The sequence below is a fragment of the Rana temporaria genome, chromosome 3 (assembly GCF_905171775.1).
Source record: "Rana temporaria chromosome 3, aRanTem1.1, whole genome shotgun sequence".
Classification (NCBI taxonomy): Eukaryota; Metazoa; Chordata; class Amphibia; order Anura; family Ranidae; genus Rana; species Rana temporaria.
In genome coordinates, this window is record NC_053491.1 from 494,305,158 (window position 1) to 494,330,946 (window position 25,789).

At 45.0% G+C, this 25,789-nt stretch overlaps 1 protein-coding gene across 3 annotated transcripts in view; it reads left to right on the forward strand.

The window, feature by feature from the left end:
- Positions 1-25,789, forward strand: part of LOC120933833 (NACHT, LRR and PYD domains-containing protein 3-like) — a 187,452-nt gene that overhangs the window by 9,085 nt on the left and 152,578 nt on the right. For all 3 annotated transcript variants that reach the window (XM_040347236.1, XM_040347237.1, XM_040347238.1), the window contains exons 2-5: positions 15,405-15,472; positions 19,807-20,109; positions 22,200-22,238; positions 23,015-24,761. In XM_040347236.1, the coding sequence (XP_040203170.1) occupies positions 15,436-15,472; positions 19,807-20,109; positions 22,200-22,238; positions 23,015-24,761 (2,126 nt within the window). In that variant the 5' untranslated portion in view covers positions 15,405-15,435. The remainder of the gene's footprint in view (positions 1-15,404; positions 15,473-19,806; positions 20,110-22,199; positions 22,239-23,014; positions 24,762-25,789) is intronic.

Consider the following 25,789-nt stretch of genomic DNA (forward strand, 5'->3'; position numbering starts at 1 on the left):
GGCCTGGTATGGCTTACCTGCATCCCAAACTGGTAAAGACTGGACTGTTACGGCAGGGTATACCTGTCCTAGATGTTGTAACACTCGGACTGCGTAGGAGAAGACAGGATAAGGCTGACCCGCACGTGTGCACGCTGATATGTACCAGCGTCACATAGGCGTGGCCACGGTGGGGAGGGACTCTGACACACGGAGGTATCCGCGTGTGGAGAACGCCCATATTCCCCAGCTGGACCAGCTAAGATGAAGGAACGCGTGACCCACATCATGACGCCACGAGTGACGTCACATGTGAGTCAGGAGGTGTGGCGCCGATGCGTAGAGGGCACCCACCCACCCCCCATTCCTGAGGTGATGCCTCACTGCCCCTGAAAAGAAAAACAGAGGGGAAAAGGAGGCGAGGGAGCACACAGTAAGCATCGCAGCTCCCGGGTTACAGACAGGGACCGGACCTGGATATACAAAGACGACAAACCAAATCCACATCATAACACAAAGCAATTGTGCTGCTAAACATCATGGACACAAAGTGATTGTGTCCATGGTGCAAAGGACCCAGGACATGTAATATTGTCCTCAGGGTCACCAATACCTTCCACGTGGGTGGCAGGGGAACACTGCCAGCCCTGTCCATTGACCTCCATCCCTCAAGCAAGATAAAAAATGGGGGGGAAAGGTTGGGACTTTAAATGAGACACTTGTATTGTGACTCCATCCCGGGTTCAATAACAGAAATCAAGGGAGTTTGGGACTTTAAATGAGGCCATGGACAAGGTGGGGGTAGAGGGTAAAAAAATACATATTTATTTATCATAGTAGGGTATACAGCACATATCAATGACAAGAACTACTGGTAGAGAAAACATCGTAATAAATATAATTTCATAAGATTTACAACCACATGGTTATGTGCGTATGCAAAAATCGGCAACAAGGGTACATCAAGTATATGGCAACCTAGGGCCACGTAGTGGTCACAGTAGATACATATATACGATTACAGAGATTATTATATGTACATAGATTATAAAAAAATAGCAAAATAAGACAGCACTTGCGGAGGAAAGGAATATGGGACAGTGAAACCATGATTTGTAGATAGAATAGTTCGTAGAGTTGTTGGTGTGATATTGTCACATGTCTGTATCTTAAATTGCTATTTTTTATAATCTATGTACATATAATAATCTCTGTAATCGTATATATGTATCTACTGTGACCACTACGTGGCGCTAGGTTGCCATATACTTGATGTACCCTTGTTGCTGATTTTTGCGTACGCACATAACCATGTGGTTGTAAATCTTATGAAATTATATTTATTACGATGTTTTTTCTACCAGTAGTTCTTGTCATTGATATGTGCTGTATACCCTACTATGATAAATAAATATGTAATTTTTTACCCTCTACCCCCACCTTGTCCATGGCCTCATTTAAAGTCCCAAACTCCCTTGATTTCTGTTTAATAAATGGAAGCATCAGATGAGACCCGCAAATCCATTTACACCTTTGAGGGGTGGTGTGTTAATCCACCAGAGCCGGGCCACATCTCGAATGTATAAGTTGGTGTTGAGTGCTCATGGTCATACAGCTCCCTACTACATTCATGAGTGGGAAAAGGAATTGGGCCATAATTCACGATAGAACAAGTGGATAGATTGATGGAGACAACACACCACTCCTTAATTAACTCTTTAATTAACAAGAGATGTCCTATAAATTTCTCACTAGATGTACCGGACTCAGACATGCCTGGTGCAGATGTACCCATCCGCAGATATTATTAACTGCTGGAGGGGATGCAACCAGAAGGGGTCATTTTTACATTTATGGTGGTACTGTCCCAGGATTAAGAAATTCTGGGAGGAGATAACACCCTGGATAAAAAAAGTTAACACTCAGAACTATAGAGCCCTCCCCCATTACATTTCCTTTTTCACGGGATGCCATCATCCTATTAAATGTTATAAAAGAAGTGTCACTCCACACTTGCTAAATGCAGCTAAGACACTTGTGACGGTATCGGTATGATATCCCCGTCAACGTTCCCTTCTTCCCATAACGAAAATCACCCCAATATTCCACGAGGAGGGATATCCCTGGAATCGCCCAGAAAACCACACATGAGACCAGCTTACTGCTTGAACAACACAGCCTTTTAATGGTTTTTCTTCTCAGCTTTTTTATACAGTCCAAGACATTGAAGCAACAATGAAATCTCCACCCAACCCAATCACACACTAAGGCTAATTACTAAAACATTCTAGACAGGTCGGCACCGACCGACAATTATCATGTCTAATCACTGCACATTCCTTACACAACAAACCACCTTCACACACTTGAGTTTCCTAAGCAGACGTTTCGTCTGCTTCCAGTTTGACACCTATTAACACCTCTGAGAATCACTAGGTTGTAGACAGGGTTATCACACAATTAAAGGCCTTTCAAAAGCTAGCCTTATTTAACATATGAACAGTCCTTACAGAGAGAGATGAATCACACATAAAACACCTGTTACCTGTAACCAACAGCATTAAGTTAGCAGGGAGAGCATTAGACTGAAGCATATAGGCAATTGCATCACAATGGCCCCCCCTTTTCTCCCTGCTCCGGCAAACCCGGTTGGACCTTCCCTGGTCCAGTAGGGTTGACGGGTTCAGAGCTTTTAGTCCGAGGTTAACTCCGTTTGGCGTGACTGACCTCCCTTGGCAACTGCTTCAGACTCAGGTATGCCACCGGGTCTTCAGATCACACGTCGGTCAGTCCCCAAGTCTTTGTGCGATCTGCAAAGTCACCAGAAGTCAGTGTGAAGATGGCGAATGGGTCTGTGCGCCGCCATCTAGGTGTCCCGCTATGGGAGGGGCAGGTTATGGCTCTGAAGTGACAATCACAGGAGATTCATAAAAAGAAAAAGTTATATTTGTTGAAGTGCTGTAGCACTGGTGCTCAGAGTCCGGGGGGGGGGGGAGAGAGGGGACTCGGAGCCCCATAAGGTCAGCCACCCCCTGCTCCCTCCGCAGCCGCCGGTTCTCCTCTTTGAGCTTTTCCAGCTCCATCTCCAGTTCATGGAGCCTGGGGGGGTCAGCCCGCTGTGACCTCAGGTGGTTGTTCTCCTCCTCCATGCGGCTTATGCACTCCTCCAGCTCTATGTACTCACGGATCAGATCCTGCTTGCTCATGTCCTGCAGGCTTTCAACGTGGTCCTTCATCATCAGGAACTGGGTGGTGGTGTAAGGGGCCACCGGTGGGCCCTTGGCGAACATCTCGGCCCGCATCTGGGGCGCCCGCTGCGATTCCATCTCCTCCAGTCGCTTCTTCTCCTCCCAGGTCCGCTGGTTATATGACTTCCAGGACCTCTTCTTCTTGGAGGGTAGCTGGCGGTGCCTCTTTCTGCCCAGCTCCCTCCAAGGCCCCTCCGGCTCATGGCTGTCGCCCATGACCAGCTGACAATGGTGTTCCCTGTTGTCCGTAATAACAGATTGTACCATGAGGGCTTCGTAAGGGGTGCCCAATGGTTCTTCCTGACCCAGCTCCTGGGGATCCCAAGCCGAGTCTACACAATGGGCTGCTGCTGGTGGGCGGTACCCAGGTTGAGACCAATTTGACCTGGTGTTGTCATTCATGGGGCAATTCTGCTTGAAGTGACCCAACTGTTTGCACCGGAAGCAGCGTTTTTCGTTGCCCTCCTGGCGATGATAGCGAGGGCTAGATGTCACCGGTCTGTTAGGAGGTTGGTATCTAGCGGTTGGTGGGTGTGAGGGCACCGTTTGTGGTGGAGGTTGTTCCTGTGGTGTGACCTGGTTCGTCTTGCGAGTATCTGCATATTCATCCGCCAACTTCGCGGCCTCTGGTAGAGTCATGGGCCTGCGATCTCTCACCCAATCCTTGACGTCCGTCTGGATGTGATTGTAAAATTGCTCCAGGAGCATTAGTTGCAAAATGTCCTCTGCGGTGGTGGCCTGGCTGCTGTTAGCCCAGTTAGAGGCCGACCGGGACAATTGGCATGCCCATTCCGCATAAGAGTCTTTCGTGGTTTTGCGTGAGTCCCTGAACTTCTGTCGGTGGGACTCTGGGGTTACTGCATAACGAGCTAGGAGCACTTCTTTAACCCGGGCGTAGCTATGAATATCCTGATCTGGCACGGTCCGGAAAGCATCAGAAGCTTTGCCTGACAGTTTGCCTGACAATATTGCAACCCAGTCTCCTCTAGCTATTCGGTGCAGGTTACATTGTCGCTCAAAATCCGCCAGGAAGTCATCAATCTCACAGTCCTTTTCATCAAAAGCTTTAAAAGCGCTAAACGGAATCTTCCTTGCGTCTGCTGTGCTGTACTCACTGTTCGGAGAAGGTGCGGCTGCTTGTTGGACTGCTGCCAGTTTTAACTGTAGCTCTGCGTCTTTTATTTGTTTATCCTTCTGTAGCTCTGCGTCTCTTATTTGTTTAGCCTCCTGTAGTTCTGCGTCTCTTATTTGTTTATCCTTCTGTAGCTCTGCGTCCCTTATTTGTTTATCCTTCTGTAGTTCTGCGTCCCTTATTTCTTTATCCTCCTGTAGTTCTGCGTCCCTTATTTCTTTAGCCTTCTGTAGCTCTGCGTCTCTTATTTCTTTAGCCTTCTGTAGTTCTGCGTTTACTAACAGGTCCATCACTTTCAGTACCACATCTGGCGTTGGGTTCGGGCCGAACCACGCTAGCTTCTCTCTCATTAGCTTGTTGGCTGGCGATTCCTCCTCCTGAATCACTGGTGTCTCCATCTCTTGTACTGCTGGCGTTGCTGCAATCCCGTCCTCCTGGTCTAGCTCCATTGATTCTGCTATGATGACCCGCTTGGTTTTGTTGCTAGCAATCCTTCCACGAACTTCCAGTAGTTCTTCCAGTGTCTGCTTGGAATCCGGGTGTAAAGGAGAGTAGAAGGGAAGATCCCGCTGCTGCCAACCAATTGTGACGGTATCGGTATGATATCCCCGTCAACGTTCCCTTCTTCCCATAACGAAAATCACCCCAATATTCCACGAGGAGGGATATCCCTGGAATCGCCCAGAAAACCACACATGAGACCAGCTTACTGCTTGAACAACACAGCCTTTTAATGGTTTTTCTTCTCAGCTTTTTTATACAGTCCAAGACATTGAAGCAACAATGAAATCTCCACCCAACCCAATCACACACTAAGGCTAATTACTAAAACATTCTAGACAGGTCGGCACCGACCGACAATTATCATGTCTAATCACTGCACATTCCTTACACAACAAACCACCTTCACACACTTGAGTTTCCTAAGCAGACGTTTCGTCTGCTTCCAGTTTGACACCTATTAACACCTCTGAGAATCACTAGGTTGTAGACAGGGTTATCACACAATTAAAGGCCTTTCAAAAGCTAGCCTTATTTAACATATGAACAGTCCTTACAGAGAGAGATGAATCACACATAAAACACCTGTTACCTGTAACCAACAGCATTAAGTTAGCAGGGAGAGCATTAGACTGAAGCATATAGGCAATTGCATCACAACACTAATTCCTAGATTCTGGAAACAATTGAGATGCCCCACGATAAAGGATTGGAAGGGGGGGGGTAGAGAGGATTATGGAAGCGGAGAGATGGGTACATACAGTGAGATCAACAGGACATATTTAAGGATATATGGGCAGGATGGTTATACTATTCTGCCGAAATAGTGATGGACTGACCCTGGGGGTGGGGAGGGGGATTTGTTTTGTTTAGTTGTTGTTCCTCTCGTCTTCTCTTTGGAGATTGGAGGATAATGTGTGTATGTGAGTGTTTCCCATTACCCAAGGGGGCCCTGGAGGGAGGAATAGAATGAAAAGGGCAATACAGGAGGATAGACAAGAGAAATCTAAGGGGAAAGGGGAATAAGTGTTATATGTTAAAAAGATTGCCACCTGCAGCACCGGAGGTTGGAAGAACACCCCAACGCAACATAATAGCCCACAGCACAGCCCAGCTGAGACAGAGACCCTGTTTTGCACTTAACAATCTGGATCAGAGTTTAACTACACTCTGATCTACCCTTACATTTAACTAGCACCGGTACCATAAAGTACACAGGCGCTACACATTTATACACTGTATTGGGTTTAGCTAGATCCGCTCTTCCTAATATACTGACAGGCAGGCAGGTGATTGTGCTAGCTGCAGTATTTTCACTTGGTGTACTGTGTCCTCTGCACAGTGTGCACCTAAAGCTACGTCAATAGATTTTCTGGTGTTTCTCATATTAATTCCTACAGGCAGAGATCTGCTCATATTAAAACCACAGGTAGGGGATCATTCTGCAAGTATTTTCACATAGTGTAATTACAATTCTTGATCTAATAGTTCACACAGCAGGGCGTTGCCGCGCCCACCAAGACTAACTGAGGGCTTACAGTGTTGTGGCAACACCAACACCTAGGGCCCAAATTTCTACAGAGTATATACGGCAGGCCCCTACTTTCAAACATCCAACTTACAAACGACTCCTACTTGCAAACGGAAGGAGACAACAGGAAGTGAGAGGAAATCTACCCCTAGGAAGGGAAATTCTCTTCTATAAGAGGTGTCTCCTGTCCACTGATGCTTTATCACCAATCCTTGCTACACTTTAAAAAAGTACCAGTTCAAAATTACAAACAGATTCTACTTAACAATAAACCTACAGTCCCTGTCTTGTTTGTACCGCTTGTATACTGATGTTCAAAGTATATAAGTATATAAGTAGGGTTGTCCCGATACCGATACTAGTATCGGTATCGGGACCGATTCCGAGTTTTTTCGGCGGTACTCAGACGCCGATACCCCGCCCCGATACACAAATAGAATACTTAAACCCCCCCCCCCCGCCGCCGCCGCCGCCGCCGCCACCCGAGCCGCAAACCAACGCCGCGATCCGCCGCCGTTACGCCGCATCCCCGCTACCGCCGACTGTGTAATACGGGCGGGAACATTACAGCTTTGAATAGCTGTAATGATTGGCGCCGCGCATAGACACTCCCCCTTGCTCGGGTGAACTGTCCAATCCCGAGCGAGGGGGAGTGTCTATACACGCAGCACGGCTCCAATCATTACAAAGCTATTCAAAGCTGTAATGTTCCTGGCCGTAGTACTGTACACAGTCGGCGGTAGCAGGTAAGCGGGCCATGGCTGCATATGGGGGGGAAACATGGCTGGATGGGGGGGAGACACATGGCTGGATGGGGGGGAGACACATGGCTGGATGGGGGGGAGACACATGGCTGGATGGGGGGGGAGACACATGGCTGGATGGGGGGGGAGACACATGGCTGGATGGGGGGGGAGACACATGGCTGGATGGGGGGGAGACACAAGGCTGGATGGGGGGGAGACACAAGGCTGGATGGGGGGGAGACACAAGGCTGGATGGGGGGGAGACAGATGGCTGGATGGGGGGGGAGACAGATGGCTGGATGGGGGGGAGACAGATGGCTGGATGGGGGGGAGACAGATGGCTGGATGGGGGGGAGACGGATGGCTGGATGGGGGGGAGACGGATGGCTGGATGGGGGGGAGACAGATGGCTGGATGGGGGGGAGACAGATGGCTGGATGGGGGGGAGACAGATGGCTGGATGGGGGGGAGACAGATGGCTGGATGGGGGGGAGACAGATGGCTGGTTGGGGGGGGACATGGCTGGATATGGGGGGGGACATGGCTGCATCTGTGGGGGGACATGGCTGCATTTGTGGGGAGACATGGCTGCATTTGGGGACACATTAAAAAAAAGTATCGGTATTCGGTATCGGCGACTACTTGAAAAAAAGTATCGGTACTTGTACTCAGTCCTAAAAAAGTGGTATCGGACAACCCTATATATAAGGCCAAAGGGGCTTGTAATGACCTGGGGGGAGGGGGGGTGGGGAAACCCATGCTATTTGTCTCAATGATTTTCATCCATATTGTAGGGACCAGACATTACATTAAAGCCGCAAGCAGTTTTAAATTACTTTTTTCTTTTTATTAATCTCATTTTGTGCAGGGACAGTTCTAAACACGGGAAACATGTGCCACTTCACAGGCATACTATAGACACCCAGCAGGTACGATATTTAAAGGAATTTTTACACAAAGGTGATCTCCCATCCCGGGTGGACGTCATCTGACGTCCTGTACTTTGTGCGGTGATATCTGAATGATGCCTACAGCTAGAGGCATCATTCAGATATTATTGTGTTCTGGCAGCGATCCTGCGCACCATAAGAACGATCATAGCAGCGGTTCCACTGCTTAATCGTTCTTATAGGCAGCGTCCGGTGCTTCTCCGGGCTCTCCCGTGCCATCGGGGGCCCGGAGAAAGAATCGCCCAGCGCCGGATAGGAAGCTTATAGATGACTGGTGACCAGATGGTCACCAGTCATCTCTATGACCGTCGGAGGCCCGGGCGTGATGTCATCATACCCGGAAGTAAACAAAGCTGCAATTGCTGCTAGTAAGCATGAGATTGGTGATTTTTTTTCATGATCTCATGCTTTCCAGCCTGGAGGAGAGATGTGGGGGGGAGGTCTTATTGACCCTGCATCTCTCCTTAAAGAGGACCTGTCACACACCTTTCCTATTACAAGGGATGTTTACATTCCTTGTAATAGGAATAAAAGTGACCAAAAAAAGTGTAAAAAATACATAAAGATAAAAAAATAAAATGCCCCTGTCCCCGGTAGCTCGAGCTCAGAAGCGAACACATGCGGAAGTCCCGCCCACGTATGTAAACGTTGTTCAAACCACATATGTGAGGTATCGCCTTGTGCGTTAGAGCGTGTGCAACAATTCTAGCAACAGACCTCCTCTGTAACTCTAAACTGGTAACCTGTAAAAAAAATTAAAGCGTCGCCCATGGAGATTTTTAAGTAACAAAGTTTGGCGCTGTAACGGAATTACTCATGACACCCAGAGACTTTGGAAGGATGAGGGGTACTCCTGTGCCAGCGTCACCAAGGAGTCTTATGTCTAGGGTCACCTTATGTCCGATAGGGCCATAGGGTGACTGAGAAATTATATCCTAAATTACAGGACAGGGGACATATGTTGGATTGTTTTAACATGGACAGTAATCTACAATATATTCTTTAATGTCTGTAAAGAATATTCTGACCCTACTGGTCAATAATGACTCTTTTCAATGATTAGCCCTGGCTAGTGAGTTGTTAGATGAGGCTGGCTCTTGAAAGGCCTTTCATTGTGTGATAACACTGTTTAAAGCCTATTGATGCTCAGGTGTGAATACCTTTCTGTCAGAGACAGAACGTCTGTCTAAAGATGTGGATTGAGGGGAATTCATTGTGTGATGGTGTTTTGTTTGAATTCTGTTAATGAAGGAATGTGACTTCTCAGGTGCAGGTGAATGACTTATTGTCGGAGATGTAACGTCTGGGGGATAATTAACTCCTCTATGTAATTATCTAAAAGAATGTGATTGAAGCTCATCGTGTGATGTATGGGTGAGGTGTGGTTTTGTTCCTGTGATTACTGTAACCTACTGTATATAAGACTGAAAGTTACCATTAAAAGGGTTCATACATTTTGAAGCAGAGAATAGAGCGGTCAGTCTCATTTTCTGGGAATTGATATGGATTGTGCCTACTGGTTTGTCTGTGTGTCGCATAAGCTGTCGTGGGTTGATGGAAGGTCGTAAACGGTGGTGACCGTTACAGGCGCCATTCCGTGAGTGTGCGCAATTTTAAAGCGTGACATGTTAGGCATCTATTTACTCTGCGTAACATCATCTTTCATATTTTATAAAAAAATTGGGCTAACTTTACTGTTTTGTTATTTTTTAATTGATGAAACCATTTTTTTCCAAAAAAAAGGCGTTTGCAAAATGATTGCGCAAATACCGTGCAAGATAAAAAGTTGCAACGACTGCCATTTTATTCCCTAGGGTGTCTGCTAAAAAAATATATAATATTTGGGGGTTCTGAGTAATTTTCTAGCAAAATAATGATGATTTGTACATGTAGGAGAGAAGTGCCAGAATAGGCCCGGTATGGAGGTGGGTATAAAAGCCCGGAATTGAAGGGGTTAAAATCGCTGCTCCCGACAAAACTTTTTTTTTGCATTGATACATGTCCCCTGGGACAAGACCCGGGTCCCCAAACCCGTTTTAGGACAATAACTTGCATATTAGCCTTTAAAATGAGCAGTTTTGAATTCGAACATTTGAGTCCCATAGACTTCAATGGGGTTCTAAAGTTTGTGCGAAAGTTCGGTCCGTTTGAAATTTGTGTTCGGCTCATCCCTAGTGCCTAGTGGCCAGGAGTTTCCCTGCTTTGTTGTTTTGAGCATAAGAGCAGATCTTCAGTAGCGATGAGCCAAACACCCCCCATTTGGTTCGCACCAGAACCTGCAAACAGACCAAAAATTTGTGTGAACTTTAGAACCCCGGTAAAGTCTATAGGACTCGAATGTTTGAAATCTAAAGTTCTAAATTTAAAGGCTTATATGCAAGTTATTGTCCTAAAAAGTATTCGGGGACCTGGGTCCTGCCTCAGGGGACATGTATCAATGTAAAAAAAGTTTATAAAAACTGCAGTTTTTTTCAGGAGCAGGTTTGCCGTTACATCAGAGAAGGGTGGGGTCACCTGAATGTCACTGGGGAAGCTTGGGTTTTTCCTTGCGTCAGAGGGGGACGGGGTCATGTGACGGGTTGCCCCGCCCTCACCTACATAAGAGCTGTCACTGCTGAAGCCGTGTCATTCGCCGGGCTGTCTCTGGTAGACAGGTGATGCGTGTGCTGGATGGACATCTCATCGCTGGATCCAGGACCTGGATGAAGAGATCTTCTCGCTGGACCTCGGAGAGGAGATCACCCATCGCAGGATACCGACAGCATTGGAGCAGAGACCGAGAGTGGATTACCATCGTTTTTTTTTTGTAATAAAGAACTTACCCAACGGTGTCTTTTTTTTTTTACAATTATTTACACTTTCTTTGTGAAATGGTAGAGGTACAATGTACCCCATTAACAATTCACATAGGGGGGGTGGCATCTGGGGGTCCCCTTTGTTAAAGGGGTCTTTCAGATTCCGATAAGCCCCCCGCCTGCAGACCCCCACAACCACCGGGCAAGGGCTGTGGGGATGAGGCCCTTGTCCCCATCAACATGGGGACATGGTGCTTTGAGGGGTCACAGACCCCCAAAGCATCCTCGCAATGTTGAGGGCATGTGGCCTGGTACAGTTCAGGGGGGGGCACTCTCGTCCCCCCCATTTCCTGCGGCCTGCCAGCTTGCATGCTCGTATACAGGGTCTGGTGTGGATCTTTGGGGGGAACTCCACGCCATTTTTTATTTGATGCGGGGTTCCCCTTAATATCCATATCGGACCTGAAGTGCCTGGTAATTGAATTTGGGGGGACCCCCATGCTTTTTTTTTTATAAGTGACTTTTCTCTGTATTGCCAGGAGCCGACAATTCATTATAGCAGCAAGTGATTTTAAATGACTTTTTTTTTCCCTTCAGAAATTACATTTTGTGCAGGGACAGTTCTATGCACGGGAAACAAGCGCTACTTCACAGGCATACTATACACTCCCCCACCCCCAAGGTGCAAAATTTAAAGGAAAATTTCAATTTTATTGTTTCACTTTAAGCATTATTAAAACTGCTGTTTTTAAAACTGTTTTTGCATTGATACATGTTTCCTGGGACAGGACCCGGGTCCCCAAACACTTTTTAGGACAATAACTTGCATATTAGCCTTTAAAATTAGCACTTTAGATTTCTCCCAAAGACTTTTACAGGGTTTTCTGTGGCTTTTCAAATTTGCCGTGAACACCCCAAATTGTTTACTGTTTGCCAAACAGGCAATGTTCGAGTTGAACATGAGTTTGACTCGAACTCGAAGCTCATCCCTAATCTTCAGGGACTGAAGGTATTTATCATGGTGCTGGACCATAAACCCTCTCAGTACAGAGTTTAGTCAAGGAAGAGGCCATAGTAACGTCTGGGGAGGTTTTGTTTTTGACCTCCAGATTATCGCTAATAGTCAAAAGTTTGGGGCCCCATCGTATGGGTCATGTTGGGTCGATGATATCACAAAAGGATAGGGTGGAGCCTCTTCTTTTTTTCATACGGTGTGATTGATGCTGGATCCACACTGGGGAGCTTTCTTTTTGTTTTTTGTTTTTTTAATAAAGTTGTCAAAAACTGTCTCTGTGTTCATTTATTTTTGAACTTTTTTGGTGAATGAGTGGGGGGTACAATGTACCCTTACTCATTCACATGGAGAGTCAGGATCTGGGGGGCCTCTTTTTAAGGGGGCTTCCATATTATGATAAGCCCCCTGCCTGCAGACCCCCCACAACCACCAGCCAGGGTTGTGGAGAAGAGGCCCTTGCCCTTGTCCCATTAACATAAAGTCAAGGTGCTTTGGGGGGAACTCCCTGCTCCCAAAGCATCCCCCCATGTTGAGGGCATGTGGCCTGGTATGGTTTGGGGGAGGGCACTTGCTTGACCCTCCCCTTTCCTGACCTGCTGGGCTGCATGTTTGGATAAGGGTCTGGTATGGATTGGGGGGGACCCACACTGTTTTTTTTTTTTTAGTTTTTAATGTTGGCATTGTTTTGCTTACATTCAGCTGTCAGCAGGGAATCCTGCTGACAGCTGATGAGTCATCAGTTGTTAAGGACATGGCAGCCACCTGCTTCTTAACAGCCAAAATGAAAAAAAAAAAAACATAAAAAATGCAGCAAAACACACCGCAAAAAGGAATGGAAATCTGCATCAAACGCTACATAGATTTGAACTGAGCCCTGGTCTTGTAAACGTTCCAGCCTATTACAATAACAAAAATATCTGGTTTGACAAACGATGGAAAACCCGGAGCAATCGGTATAATAAGAACAAATTGTAAATAATATAATGTATTTGTTATGACATGCCACACCTTTACATGTCCATATTGGACACCGTGTAACCTTCTATTGTTCTATACTTTCTATTATTTCACTACTTACTCTGGTAATCTTTGATTTGTTCTTTCCTTTGTTACCCTGATTACTTCCCTTACTGATAATCTGCTAAGTATCCATCACACCATGTTTGTCTGTAATTCCTTCATCTATAATATTCTTCTCATTGAGGTTTGTGAATATGGAAGGGATACACAAGAGATTTGTACTGAACACTTTCCTTCTTCCTCCTCCTACATGACTTTCTTCTTATGTCACACTTTGTTACCGCACTATTTTGTATTTCTTTTCCTGGACTTGTGAAAATTTCTAATAAATATCTAATATAAAAATAATTCCTCTTTATCCCGGTGTTGTGTGAGGACCATTATAACACATTGGGGGTTATTTACGAAAGGCAAATCCACTTTGCACTACAAGTGCAAACTACAAGAGCAAAGTGCACTTGAAATTGCAGTCGCTGTAAATCTGAGCGGTAGATCTGAAATGAGGGGAAGCTCTGCTGATTTTATTATCCAATCATGTGCAAGCTAAAATGCTGTTTTTTATTTTCCTTGCATGTCCCCCTCGGATCTACAGCGACTGCTCTTCCAAGTGCACTTTAACCGCTTAAGCCCCGGACCATTTTGCAGCTAAATGCCCAGGCCAGGTTTTGCGATTCGGGACTGCATCGCTTTAACAGACAATTGCGCGGTCGTGCGACGTGGCTCCCAAACAAAATTGGCGTCCTTTTTTCCCCACAAATAGAGCTTTCTTTTGGTGGTATTTGATCACCTCTGCGGTTTTTATTTTTTGCGCTATAAACAAAAATAGAGCGACAATTTTGAAAAAAATTCAATATTTTTTACTTTTTGCTATAATAAAAATCCCCCAAAAAACATATATCATTTTTTTCCCTCAGTTTAGGCCGATACGTATTCTTCTACCTATTTTTGGTAAAAAAAATCGCAATAAGCGTTTATCGATTGGTTTGCGCAAGATTTATAGTGTTTACAAAATAGGGGATAGTTTTATTGCATTTTTATAAATTATTATTTTTTTACTACTATTGGCGGCGATCAGCGATTTTTTTTCGTGACTGCGACATTATGGCGGACACTTCGGACAATTTTGACACATTTTTGGGACCATTGTCATTTTCACAGCAAAAAATGCATTTAAATTGCATTGTTTGTTGTGAAAATGACAGTTGCAGTTTGGGAGTTAAACACAGGGGGCGCTGTAGGAGTTAGGGTGCACCTAGTGTGTGTTTACAACTGTAGGGGGGTGTGGCTGTAGGACTGACGTCATCGATTGTGTCTTCCCTATAAAGGGAATGACGCGATCGATGCGCCGCCACAGTGAAGCACGGGGAAGCCGTGTTTACATACGGCTCTCCCCGTTCTTCAGCTCCGGGGAGTGATCGCGACGGAGCGGCTATAAACGAATAGCCGCGCCATCGTCCCGGATCACTCCCCGAGGGAATCCGCCCGCCACACGCAGCGGAGGGGGTCCCGATCGGACCCCCCACCCGCTAGAAGGCAAGGGCGTATATATACGCCCTTGTGCCTGTCCGTGCCATTGTGTGGACATATATAGGCGTGCGGCGGCCGTTAAGTGGTTAAGTGCAATTTCAAGTGCACTTTGCACTTGTAGTGCTAAGTGGATTTGCCTTTAGTAAATAACCCCTATAGTCTGCTGGAATAAATGTGTCCTTGTAACTAATTGCTCTGTATGAAAACTTTTTCCTTTCACAGACGACTCTCAGGATCTTCTTCGTTTTATAAATTTGTAATCTGTGGCTCATCAGAAGATTATTCTTCATATCTCCTTCAGAATTCATATCAATAATTATCATTTAATATCAGAAAACCTGAGATATCAGTATACTGTACAGTATAGTCTGGTCTGAAGGACACACACAGATCCCACCCATTAAAGTGTACTGTACACCTTTCCCTGACAAAGGGGCCACTAAAGAGCCACGCAATGTGTTGTTTGTGTTTTAACCTGTTTTTATGATGAATAAATACCGACCTTCCTGAAGAATCCTCTTGGAAACATCTTATTATTGAATGGAGGTCTCTGCTGATCACACGCCTTCCATTTTGGGGTCTTCTCCTTTTTATCACCTGACCTCTCTGTAGACATCTTATTGGCTGATACTTTGGTGATGATTAGTACCGGTCTTGGCTATGAATGGCACAGATTTGTGGAGGTGACACCTAGAAATACGAGTCTGTATAAATTGTGGCCCTAAACAGGGTAAGATTCCTTTGTGACCCCGATATACCAATCAGACGAATGCCGGGATGAAGGTTCTGATTGACCCTCATAGTTATGGGTTGTAAATGACAGAAATCCATCCAATTCTAATCTATTCTGATTGGACAACCAGTCAGCCAATTGTTATCCACAGAAGGGAACAGAATCCTCCTTATTGGTTCCTTTCATCTTACTACAAATGAGTTTATTATTGTTTGTGCTCCTTCCAGGTGATGTTATCTCGGGTCATCTTCTGATGTCATGGGGACCTTTTTCTCCAAATTCTTCTACTCCCAAGGTATGACTGACAATCCTTTCCAATGTTTCCCTCCATCACACATCTCCAGAGATTGGAATTAGATGATAGGACGTCTTATGTCTCCGTAGTCTGGACTTTTTCTGTAGACATCGGGTCAGTCCTCCCATTAGAAGAGTTCAGGAGCTTCATCAATTCCACCATCACATCCCCGTGTCTTCAGATTTTATTTATCATTGATGGAGATGATCTTCTGAGATGGTCCAGTGACCCCATAATTACTGGTGCACCCCAAATTTTATGGTGATTTGTGTATTGGTCGGGGGAATCCTTTGTCTATAATCCTAAGGAGAACACACCCCTATGTCACATGACACATACTGCTGGGAGATTTGGGGGATCAGAGTTCTTAGTTCACACGGATCAGACTCATCATTATTCAGGGGGAAGGTTTCCTAAAGGTTTTCTATTCTTTTAGTTTACTATGAAACAATCCAATAAATGTGTTTAAAATGACCATCCATACATATACATTAGGAGGTCTGTATATAAAATAATTACTATGGGTTTGTGTCATTTGCACAGTCATCACTAATAATCCCTGTTATTTGTCTAATAGGTTTACTTCCTATGATCATCAGCTCATAATACATTATTTTCTTGAAATACCTCAACCAGTAAGATATGGCATTATGACCACTAGATGGAGCTGAAGATTATAGGAAATAAACATATTGGACACATAATGTGGATTATTCATGAAGGTGAATCCCGTAAAAATAGCCCCCCTAGGTGTTTTCACCCAATATTCATCCATCTAAGAGGTACCTTACCACTATGGAGACAATCATATGAGATTATCACAGGGAATTCAATCCCTCCATAGGATAATGTACATATAGACATATTGGGGGGTATTTTCCTTTCCCTTGTGTAACGGTCACCACTGTTTACGATATTCCCATTCCATCAACCCAAGACAGCTTCCGACACTCCACAATCTTGCAGACACGATCCATTTCATTTCCCAGAATAACGAGACAAGCTCCGTTCTCTGAGTCAAAATGTATGAACGAACTTTAATGTTATCTCAGGTTTATATACAGTTACAAGGCATGTTTCAGTAAGCACAGGAACAATCAAACTCTCCACCCCCAACATCACTCCATGGGCTTCAATCCCATTATTTTAGATAATTACATAGAGGAGTTAATTAATCCCCAGACGTTACGTCTCCGACAATAAGTGATTCACCTGTAAAATACACATTTCGATGTCAGACGTTTTGGCACCGATCTGACATAATTACTACAGTTGACAAGTACATGCCACACATAAAACAGAATTTGCATACATAATGAGAGATCTAGGGGCCAGGCTGTCTATCAAGCTCAAATCTACCTCACCCCAGTACAGACTCAATTAGCATATCAACAGCCTGTGTTACACAGAGGAATGAGTCACTATTGACCGGTTGGGTCAGCATGAAATCAAACTGTAGTATTCCAAGATCCTGAAAAACATGAATTATCAGTAATGTCCCATCTCATGTAATTTATAATTAATATTTCTCAGTCACCCTATGCCCAAAAGGGGCACGGGATGACCCTACACCCAAGAGTTATTAGTGATGCTGGCACAGGAGTACCCCTCATCCTTCAAAAGTCTCTGGGTGTCACAGGTCATTCTGTTACATCTCTCCCCTTTCGGCGGTAGACTGACACAGGAGGGAACCCCAAACGGGTTGACTCCGAAGTTAGTCGATAGTACCAGTCCTCCAATGCTGGTATCCATACCGTACCCCAAATAAATTGCTCCAAACAGAGCATTACTCACCCTGCCAACCTCTGCCTCTCTCAGAGAACATGCCTGCCGCTGGGGAGAGGCCTGGACTGGCCCTTCTCCCTGGAGTCCTTTCAGCCGCTGGAGAGAAGACAGGGTGACTGGGCTCAGTCCATCATGCTGTTGGGGTTCTGGGCCAACTGGCCCCCATCCCTGGGATATGACAGTGGAGACTGAAGTCCCATCCACTGGTGGTAGGTGAAAATCCCCCAGTGCTTGCAAAGCTGACATCCTCCTGTCTCAGTGCCGAACCATTTTCTGGGGTTGTGTCAGTGAAGACTGAAGTCCCATCCACTACCCCAGGAACTCCCTCTTCCGTTAGTTGAGAGCAGAGGCCTGTGGCACTCTGCTCTGTTGCCAGCTCTTCTGCTGGGTTGCTGTGAGGGTAGACCACAGTCCCATCCCCCGATATCAGCTCAAGCTGCAGTTGTGTGCTGCGGTCAGCAGCATCCTGCCTGGCTGCCAGCGATTCAGCTGGGAGAAAAAGCTTTACCACCTCAGCTTGTTGCTGGAGAGAGGGGCCAACTGCCCCGGCTCCCTGGAACTCCACACCATCCGCTTTGGCTTTAGGGATGGCAATCTCCATATTTTCCACTGCCGATTCATCAGCCAGGATTTCAGAGTTGTCATCTGAAATTTCCTCATAGTCCCAGGCAAAGGGAGCCCCACCCTGCTGCTGAGCAGAGTCTAGCAGCTGTCTGTAGGCGATCTTCAGCTCCCATTCCTGAATGGCCAGAAACTCCAAATCTTCCTGCAACCAGTGGCCTTCCGAGACATTCAATTTTTCCTCTCTGTGCTCCATTATGTCCTCCAAGCGCCACTCCCTATCATCCCCGAAGTCAGGATCACTGGATATCCTCCAATACAATAGTCCCAGGCCATCATAGTCAAAGCCTTCCGTGGGACTGTCATCTGCTGACCATGGGCACTCTTGGGCTACATACCACCAGAGGGCTCTGTAGCTTTCGTCCAACCGCATCTCTGCCTGGATCAGTCTGCTTAACTCGGCAGTCCATACCTGCTTCGGTTGTTCCCCCAACAACGGCATTCGTACGTCATACTGCGGCCAGTACCTTACATGGATGGAGGGGAGGGCCTTCCCCCTGGTGTTGCTGCTCAAGAGCTAGCGCTTCCTTCCAGAGTTGGCAACGAATCACATTCGACCATCCCAGCAGGGTCTCCTCTGATAGTGGTCCTCTGTGCTGTATCCGTATCTCTTGTAACCTCCTTCTGAATTCCTCTTCCATGGAGACTGGTATCTGTACCTCTCCTCTCTCTTCAGTTGGTGCTGCTGTGACTTTTGCTGCTGCAGCACCTCTTTGATGTAGCCAAGTGGCATCCACAGCCGCTATAACCAGGTCTATGATCTCCGGTGGAAGATTAGGACCATACTGTGCCAGTCCTTGTTTAACAGCCCAATCAAAACTTTCTTCCTCGGGTGTCCTGTCTGTTACGCCGGGCCTTTCAGCTCTATCCATTTTGACAAGGTCTGCAATAATGTCCCCTTTCTTACGGTTGCTGGCCGATCTGCCCCGGCTCTCCAGTAAGTCCTTGAGGGAAGAGAGCTTCAGCCGTTCATACTGTGTCTCCATTGTCCTGTGTCCTTGTAGCCGTCCTTCCGACGATGGAATCATCCCACTGCTGTGCCACCACTGTAACGGTCACCACCGTTTACGATATTCCCATTCCATCACCCCGACAGCTTATCGGACACTCCACAATCTAGCAGACACGATCCATTTCATTTCCCAGAATAACGAGACAAGCTCTGTTCTCTGAGTCAAAATGTATGAACGAACTTTAATGGTATCTCTCAGGTTTATATACAGTTACAAGGCATGTTTCAGTAAGCACAGGAACAATCAAACTCTCCACCCCCAACATCACTCAATGCTTCAATCACATTCTTTTAGATAATTACATAGAGGAGTTAATTATCCCGAAGACGTTACGTCTCCAACAATAAGTGATTCACCTGTATAATACACATTTCTATGTCAGACGTTTTGGCACCGATCTGACATAATTACTACAGTTGACAAGTACATTCCACACATAAAACAGTATTAGCATCCATAATGAGTGATCTATGGGCCAGGCTGTCTACCAAGCTCAAATCCACCTCACCCCAGTACAGACTCAATTAGCATATCAACAGCCTATGTTACACAGAGGAATGAGTCACTATTGACCGGTTGGGTCAGCATGAAATCAAACTGTAGTATTCCAAGATCCTGCAAAACATGAATTATCAGTAATGTCCCATCTCATGTAATTTATAATTAATATTTCTCAGTCACCCTATGCCCAAAAGGGGCACAGGATTATCCTAGACCCAAGAGTTATTAGTGATGCTGGCACAGGAGTACCCCTCATCCTTCAAAAGTCTCTGGGTGTCATGGGTCATTCTGTTACACCTTCTATATGCTCTTTATAGGATTGCCGGTCCCCAGTACAGACTTATCTGCTGTCATGTGTCAGAAATCATCCAATCAGGATGAATGTTTATGGTTGCCGATTTGTCCTCTCTGCAGAGTCGGCTCCTGGTGTCCTGGGAAAGCTCCCACAAACCCCCGGGGATCTTATCATATATTCTCTGGAGGATCTGACAGGAAGTGACTTCAAGAGATTTAGGAACAAATTGTCCGATTTCTCCTATGGAAATAAACGTCCCATCCCCCGAGGAAAACTAGAAAATGCAGACTGGATCACCACCAAGGACCTCCTGATAGACAGATATGGAGAAGAAGGGGCTCTGGATGTCACCATTCATGTCTTTACAGAAATCGGTCTGATGGGACCCGCAGATGAACTCCAGAAGAGGAGAGCACAACATGGTGAGTTCCCGTCTATAATGACCATTTCCTACCAATTCCTGATCAATATCTGTGTGAGGAAGAACTAGGAATGTTATCCAGGGAAAGACAGTGACCAATCAGGAGCTTCCAACTGGACAAACCCCTTCCCACTAACATTATACACTTATGGGGCCTTCTGGGGGCCACATATCTGCATACCTCTCTGCTGAGCATGCTGCCTAGGGACTAGGATCTCGCCAAGAGCTCTGGGGAATGTACTAATGATCAGAATCTGGGACTCCCAATTCCCTGTCACATGATCGCTGTGATATCCTCTGATTGGCAATCATAGTAATGAGTCTCTGTGCAGCCCAACCTCTGTTTTCTTTCTTTTCAAAATGGAGAGAAAGATACATTGTATACATACAGGATCTATTATATAATACATTGTATACATACAGGATCTATTATATAATACATTGTATACATACAGGATATATTATATAATACATTGTATACATACAGGATCTATTATATAATACATTGTATACATACAGGATCCATTATATAATACATTGTATACATACAGGATCCATTATATAATACATTGTATACATACAGGATCCATTATATAATACATTGTATACATACAGGATATATTATATAATACATTGTATACATACAGGATATATTATATAATACATTGTATACATACAGGATCTATTATATAATACATTGTATGCATACAGGATATATTATATAATACAATGTGTTCTTTCTAATAAAGAATAAAATAGCTAGATGAAGGTTTGATTAGGGTCAAAGGTTAGAGGTCAGGGTTAGTGTATTTTTGGTAGGTTTCTTTTTAACCACTTCAGCCCCGAAAGGATTTACCCCCTTCCTGGCCAGATTTTTCTTTGCGATTTGTCACTGCCTCGCTTTATCTGACAATTGCGCGGTCATGCAACGTTGTACCCAAACAAAATTGGCGTCCTTTTTTTCCCACAAATGTAGCTTTCTTTTGGTAGTATTTGATCACCCCTGCGTTTTACTATAATAAATATCCCCAATATATATAAATGAATTTCATCCTCAGTTTTATATATATATATATTCTACACATTTTTGGTAAAAAAAATCACAATCAGTGTCAAATTCAAAGGGACATACAGGTACGCCCATTTGTCTGCCCGTACCATTCTGCCAATGTTAATTGGCATGCGGCAGTCGGGCAAGTGGTTAAAAAAACATTTTCTAAATTAGTATCAGTGTAATTTTTTTTTAGATAGGATAAAAAAGAAAAATGTGTGTTTTTTTTTTTAGGCCATACTGCGGGTACAAAGAACAACGAACAGTGTCAGTGCCAGTGTTACCAAAAGAAGCTCAATTAGTCCTGAAATAAATGCGGTATAATCCTCCTGGATACACAATGTAGTTGGGATGATTGGTACAGATTTACTAACACGTGTCAATGTTGCAAAATTGTGTTCAGGCATTAACATTTGTCTTCCCCTCAGTCACTAAGGGGTTAAACAATCTTTACTGAGGAGTTTACAGAATAAAAAAAAATTGGGTATAAAATTGTGGATGAAGAAAAGGCTACAGAGTTCAGGAACAATGTAAAAGGGAAGCAGAGTAACACTTCTCCAGGATGCCGGCAGTCAGTCACCATAACACAAGGACATCACTCAGCATGCCGAGCAGAGCAATACAATCACAGCCACTTCCCTATTATACAGAACCTCCATATTTATAGCTGTATTCCTGGGAGACCCTCATGACTGTTGCTCGGGGTTCTGAGCCTTGTGCCCCATGCATCCACCTGAACCTCCATCAGAAAGAGGAGTCAAGGCTCCAGATTCTAGGGGTGTGCCTGTAATCCCTGCATCGAGAATTGGGGGCTTTTCTGGTCCCCCCACCATGGTCACATGTCACCGCAATGTGCTGATATGTTACAAGGCAGACAAAGACCCTCCCCATCACCTGGAGGAGGAGAGACTCCAATCTACAGAGGGTTGGTGGGATGATGGTGTCTGGGAGGATCTGCTACACTAATAACTCTCTTAGTTATTATTTTATACATTTCAGAGGTTTGTCAGGACTAATCACTTCCCTGATCTTATTTCCAGCCAAACTGAAGAAGACGACACATGAGAAAACATTATCAGGTTAGTAGGACATCCACGTCTGATATGAAATCTCTTCTGGATGAACATTTTGTTTTATTGTAGTCTGGATCAGTGGTGGAACTACCAGGGTCACAAAGGTCACCCTGACATTCCGCCACTGTAGGGGGGCCTAAGATGTCAGGAAGGGGGGCCACTGCAGAACATGGGCTCAGGTCACACTGCTGTGACCCCAAAGTTGTGCAACTTGCTTAAATTTCCTTGTGACTTTCTTGCGATTTTACATTGCAGTCTATGGCACTCAAATCACACCAAAATCACAGAAAAGTATTGCAGGAACCTTGTTCTTCGTTGCTGCACATTAATTAGGACAGCGCCCATTGTAATTAATGTGTTTTTGACTTATTATGCAACTTTGTGATTCAAGTCACAGCAGTCTGAACCAGGGCTTATAAATGGCCCCACAACAGGAACAAGTGGAAAGGGCCATGGGCTGGAGAAAGGGCCCGTGCCTCAGAGAGAAGAGCCCCAGCCTTGGAGGGAAGGGCCCTGGGACTGATGGGAAAAGGGCCCCAGCAGTCAGGGGGACCCTTCATGGGTTCTTGCACTGGGTCTCTGAAGGTACTAGTTACTCCTCTGGTCTGGATGATGTGTCCATAGATTGGATGCTTCCACAGTCCTCCTGTATTTCATGGGATATCTTCTTTTAGGTTCCATTCTTTAGGTTTATGGTTAGAATACAATATTTCCAACTCTGTCTTATAAATGCTATTTTATGTGTGTATGAGGAATAACATATTCTCCTTTTTCTCATAAAGACATCAGTAAGGAACACAGAGAGTCTGAGAAGTTCCAGAGGATTAAAGAATATAATTCCCGTATGGGGGAGGCTGTTCATCTACAGGAAAGATTCACCGAGTTATTGATGATAATCGGACCCCAGAATAAAGAGGGAAAAGAAGAAGAAATAAGGAGTTCAGGGAGAAGACATCTACAGATCATGGAGAAAAGACCCCCAACCACAATCCCGGCCCTCTTTTACCCTGATAAACGTGGGTTCATCCCTAAGATTGTTGTGTTACAAGGAGCTGCTGGGATTGGGAAAACAATGACCTCCAAGAAGATCATGCTGGACTGGGCCTCTGAGGATCTCTACCGAGACAAGTTTGACTTTGTGTTTTATCTGAGCTGTAGAGAAATTAACACCATCCCTGGAGACATAAGTCTTGTGGGACTTTTATCCAGAACCTGCAGACTGAGTTCAGGTGACCTGGTGTCTATTCTGGAGGATCCTGGAAGTCAGAGAAAACTTCTCATCATAGTTGATGGGTTTGATGAACTGAGGTGGACTCTGGAGGGGAAATCTGAGGGTTGTCCTGACATTTCTATGGAAACCCACAAAGAAATAATTCTCCAAAGCTTGCTCAGGAGACAGGTTCTCCCAGAATCCTCTCTGATCATCACCACAAGGTCACTGGCCATGGAGAAACTTAACACATTCATCGATGATTCTCGCAATGTGGAAATCCAGGGATTTACAAGGGAAGATCGGGAGGAATATGTCCATAAATTCTATGGAAATAAAGAAGATGCAGACAAGGTTCTCCGTATAATAAAAGACGATGACGTTGTGTACACCATGTGTGCCGTCCCCATCACATGCTGGATTGTCTGCACTGTAATGAAACAAGAAATAAGAAAATATTTGGCTTTAATTCGGTGTCATACGATGACTTCAATTTACCTTCTCTACCTGGAGATTTTACTAACCCATCACACCAAGAAGGAGCCGTCTGTACCCAGGAAACAATCCTGTCTGAAGAAGCTGTGTGCTCTGGCCAATCAGGGACTTCTGAACCAACAAATCTTATTTGAGAAGAAAGATCTAGAAAGACATGGACTTTCTCTGGATGAGGTGGAGTCTGTTTTTCTGAATGAGAACATCTTTCATTGGGACGTCCGAACCCAGACCTGCTACAGCTTCATCCACCTGAGTGTACAGGAGTTCCTTGCTGCTCTCTATTATGGGATGGATGATGGGTCTGGGTCTATGGAAGGAACTTTCCTCCCGGAGATCTGTGAAGGGAAATCACTCCATGAATTCAGTTCAGGTTCCTCACATTTATCATTATCTGTACAATTCCTGTTTGGTCTCTTAAATGAAAATCAGGTGAAGACATTTTCAGAGATCACAGGAATCCCCATCTCACTCCGAGCCAAACCTGCAATCATAGAATGGGCCATGAATGACAACAGACCTGCTAAGAGAAAATGGGCCAAGAAGGACATCGATCAGACTTTCCGTACTCAGACCATCTTCTGTCTGTATGAGACTCAGGATAAGGACTTCATTAGGAGAGTCATGTCTGGATGTACAAGTTTGAAGCTTTACAACTCACGTACTGGTCACTTGTGGATGAACAGGAATTATTCCAAGCAGCTGAACTATTGCTTGAAGACTTTAAAGAGAGAAAGTTTTCAGTCTATACATTTTGGATCTCTCACTGTGGGTCCAGAGTGCCAGAAACTTCTCTCTCCATTCCTACACAGGAGTCAGAAGGTCAGGTAAGTGAGTGTGAGGAAATCCTAACTGAATTCAGAGAATGTGAGAAATAATACCGTTCAGAAAACTGCTGATCCCCTGGCTTTGCTTTCGTCCCACCAAGCCAAAAGGGTGCTGGCTATGCACAGGTGCATTGAATGAAAAGAGGTCCTGGACTGCCGCACTACTTAAAACGATATCTTTATTCAGCAAGTGAAATCCAAAAAACAACCAACAATGTTGCAGTCAAAAAGAAGTGAACAAAGGTAAAAGGATGGCTGACATGTTTCACATTGTGTGATGCTTACTAGCTAGCTAGTAGCTAGTGAACAATGACAAAAACTGTGTTTAAAAGAAGGAGGGAGAAAGGTGAGTGGGGCGTTCCACCAATTAGCCTACAGGTGATTGTAACGGTCACCACCGTTTACGACCTTCCATCCCATCCAAGACAGCTTATCGACACTCCAACCAACAGGCAGACCCGATCCATTCCATAAGAATTCCCTCAATAAAGAGACTGACAAGCTCTGTTACTGCGTCAAAATATGAACTAACTTTTAATGGTTTCTTCTCAGCTTTTTATGCAGTACAAGGCATGAAAGGAACAATCAACTCCCCACCCACACATCACACCGTGGGCGGCTTCAATCACATTCTTTGAGCTAGTTACTAAACATTCTATAATGTGCTATAATTATCATGACCTAATCACTGCACGTTCCTTCATTAACAGAACTCAAACAAAACACCATCACACAATGATCTCTTCTCAATCCACATTCCTAGGCAGACGTTCTGTCCCCACATACAGCTTGACACCTATTCACACCTCTGAGCATCAATAGGCTTTAGACAGTGTTATCACACAATTAAAGGCACAATTAAAGGCCTTTCAAGAGCCAGCCTTATTTAACATGTTAACAGTCTTCACAGAGAGATGAGTCATAGAATATTCTTTGCAGGCATTAAGGAATATACTGTAGATCACTGTCCACGCCAAAACAATCCAACATGTGTCCCCCATCTCCTGGCTCAATCTGTTCCCAAAAGT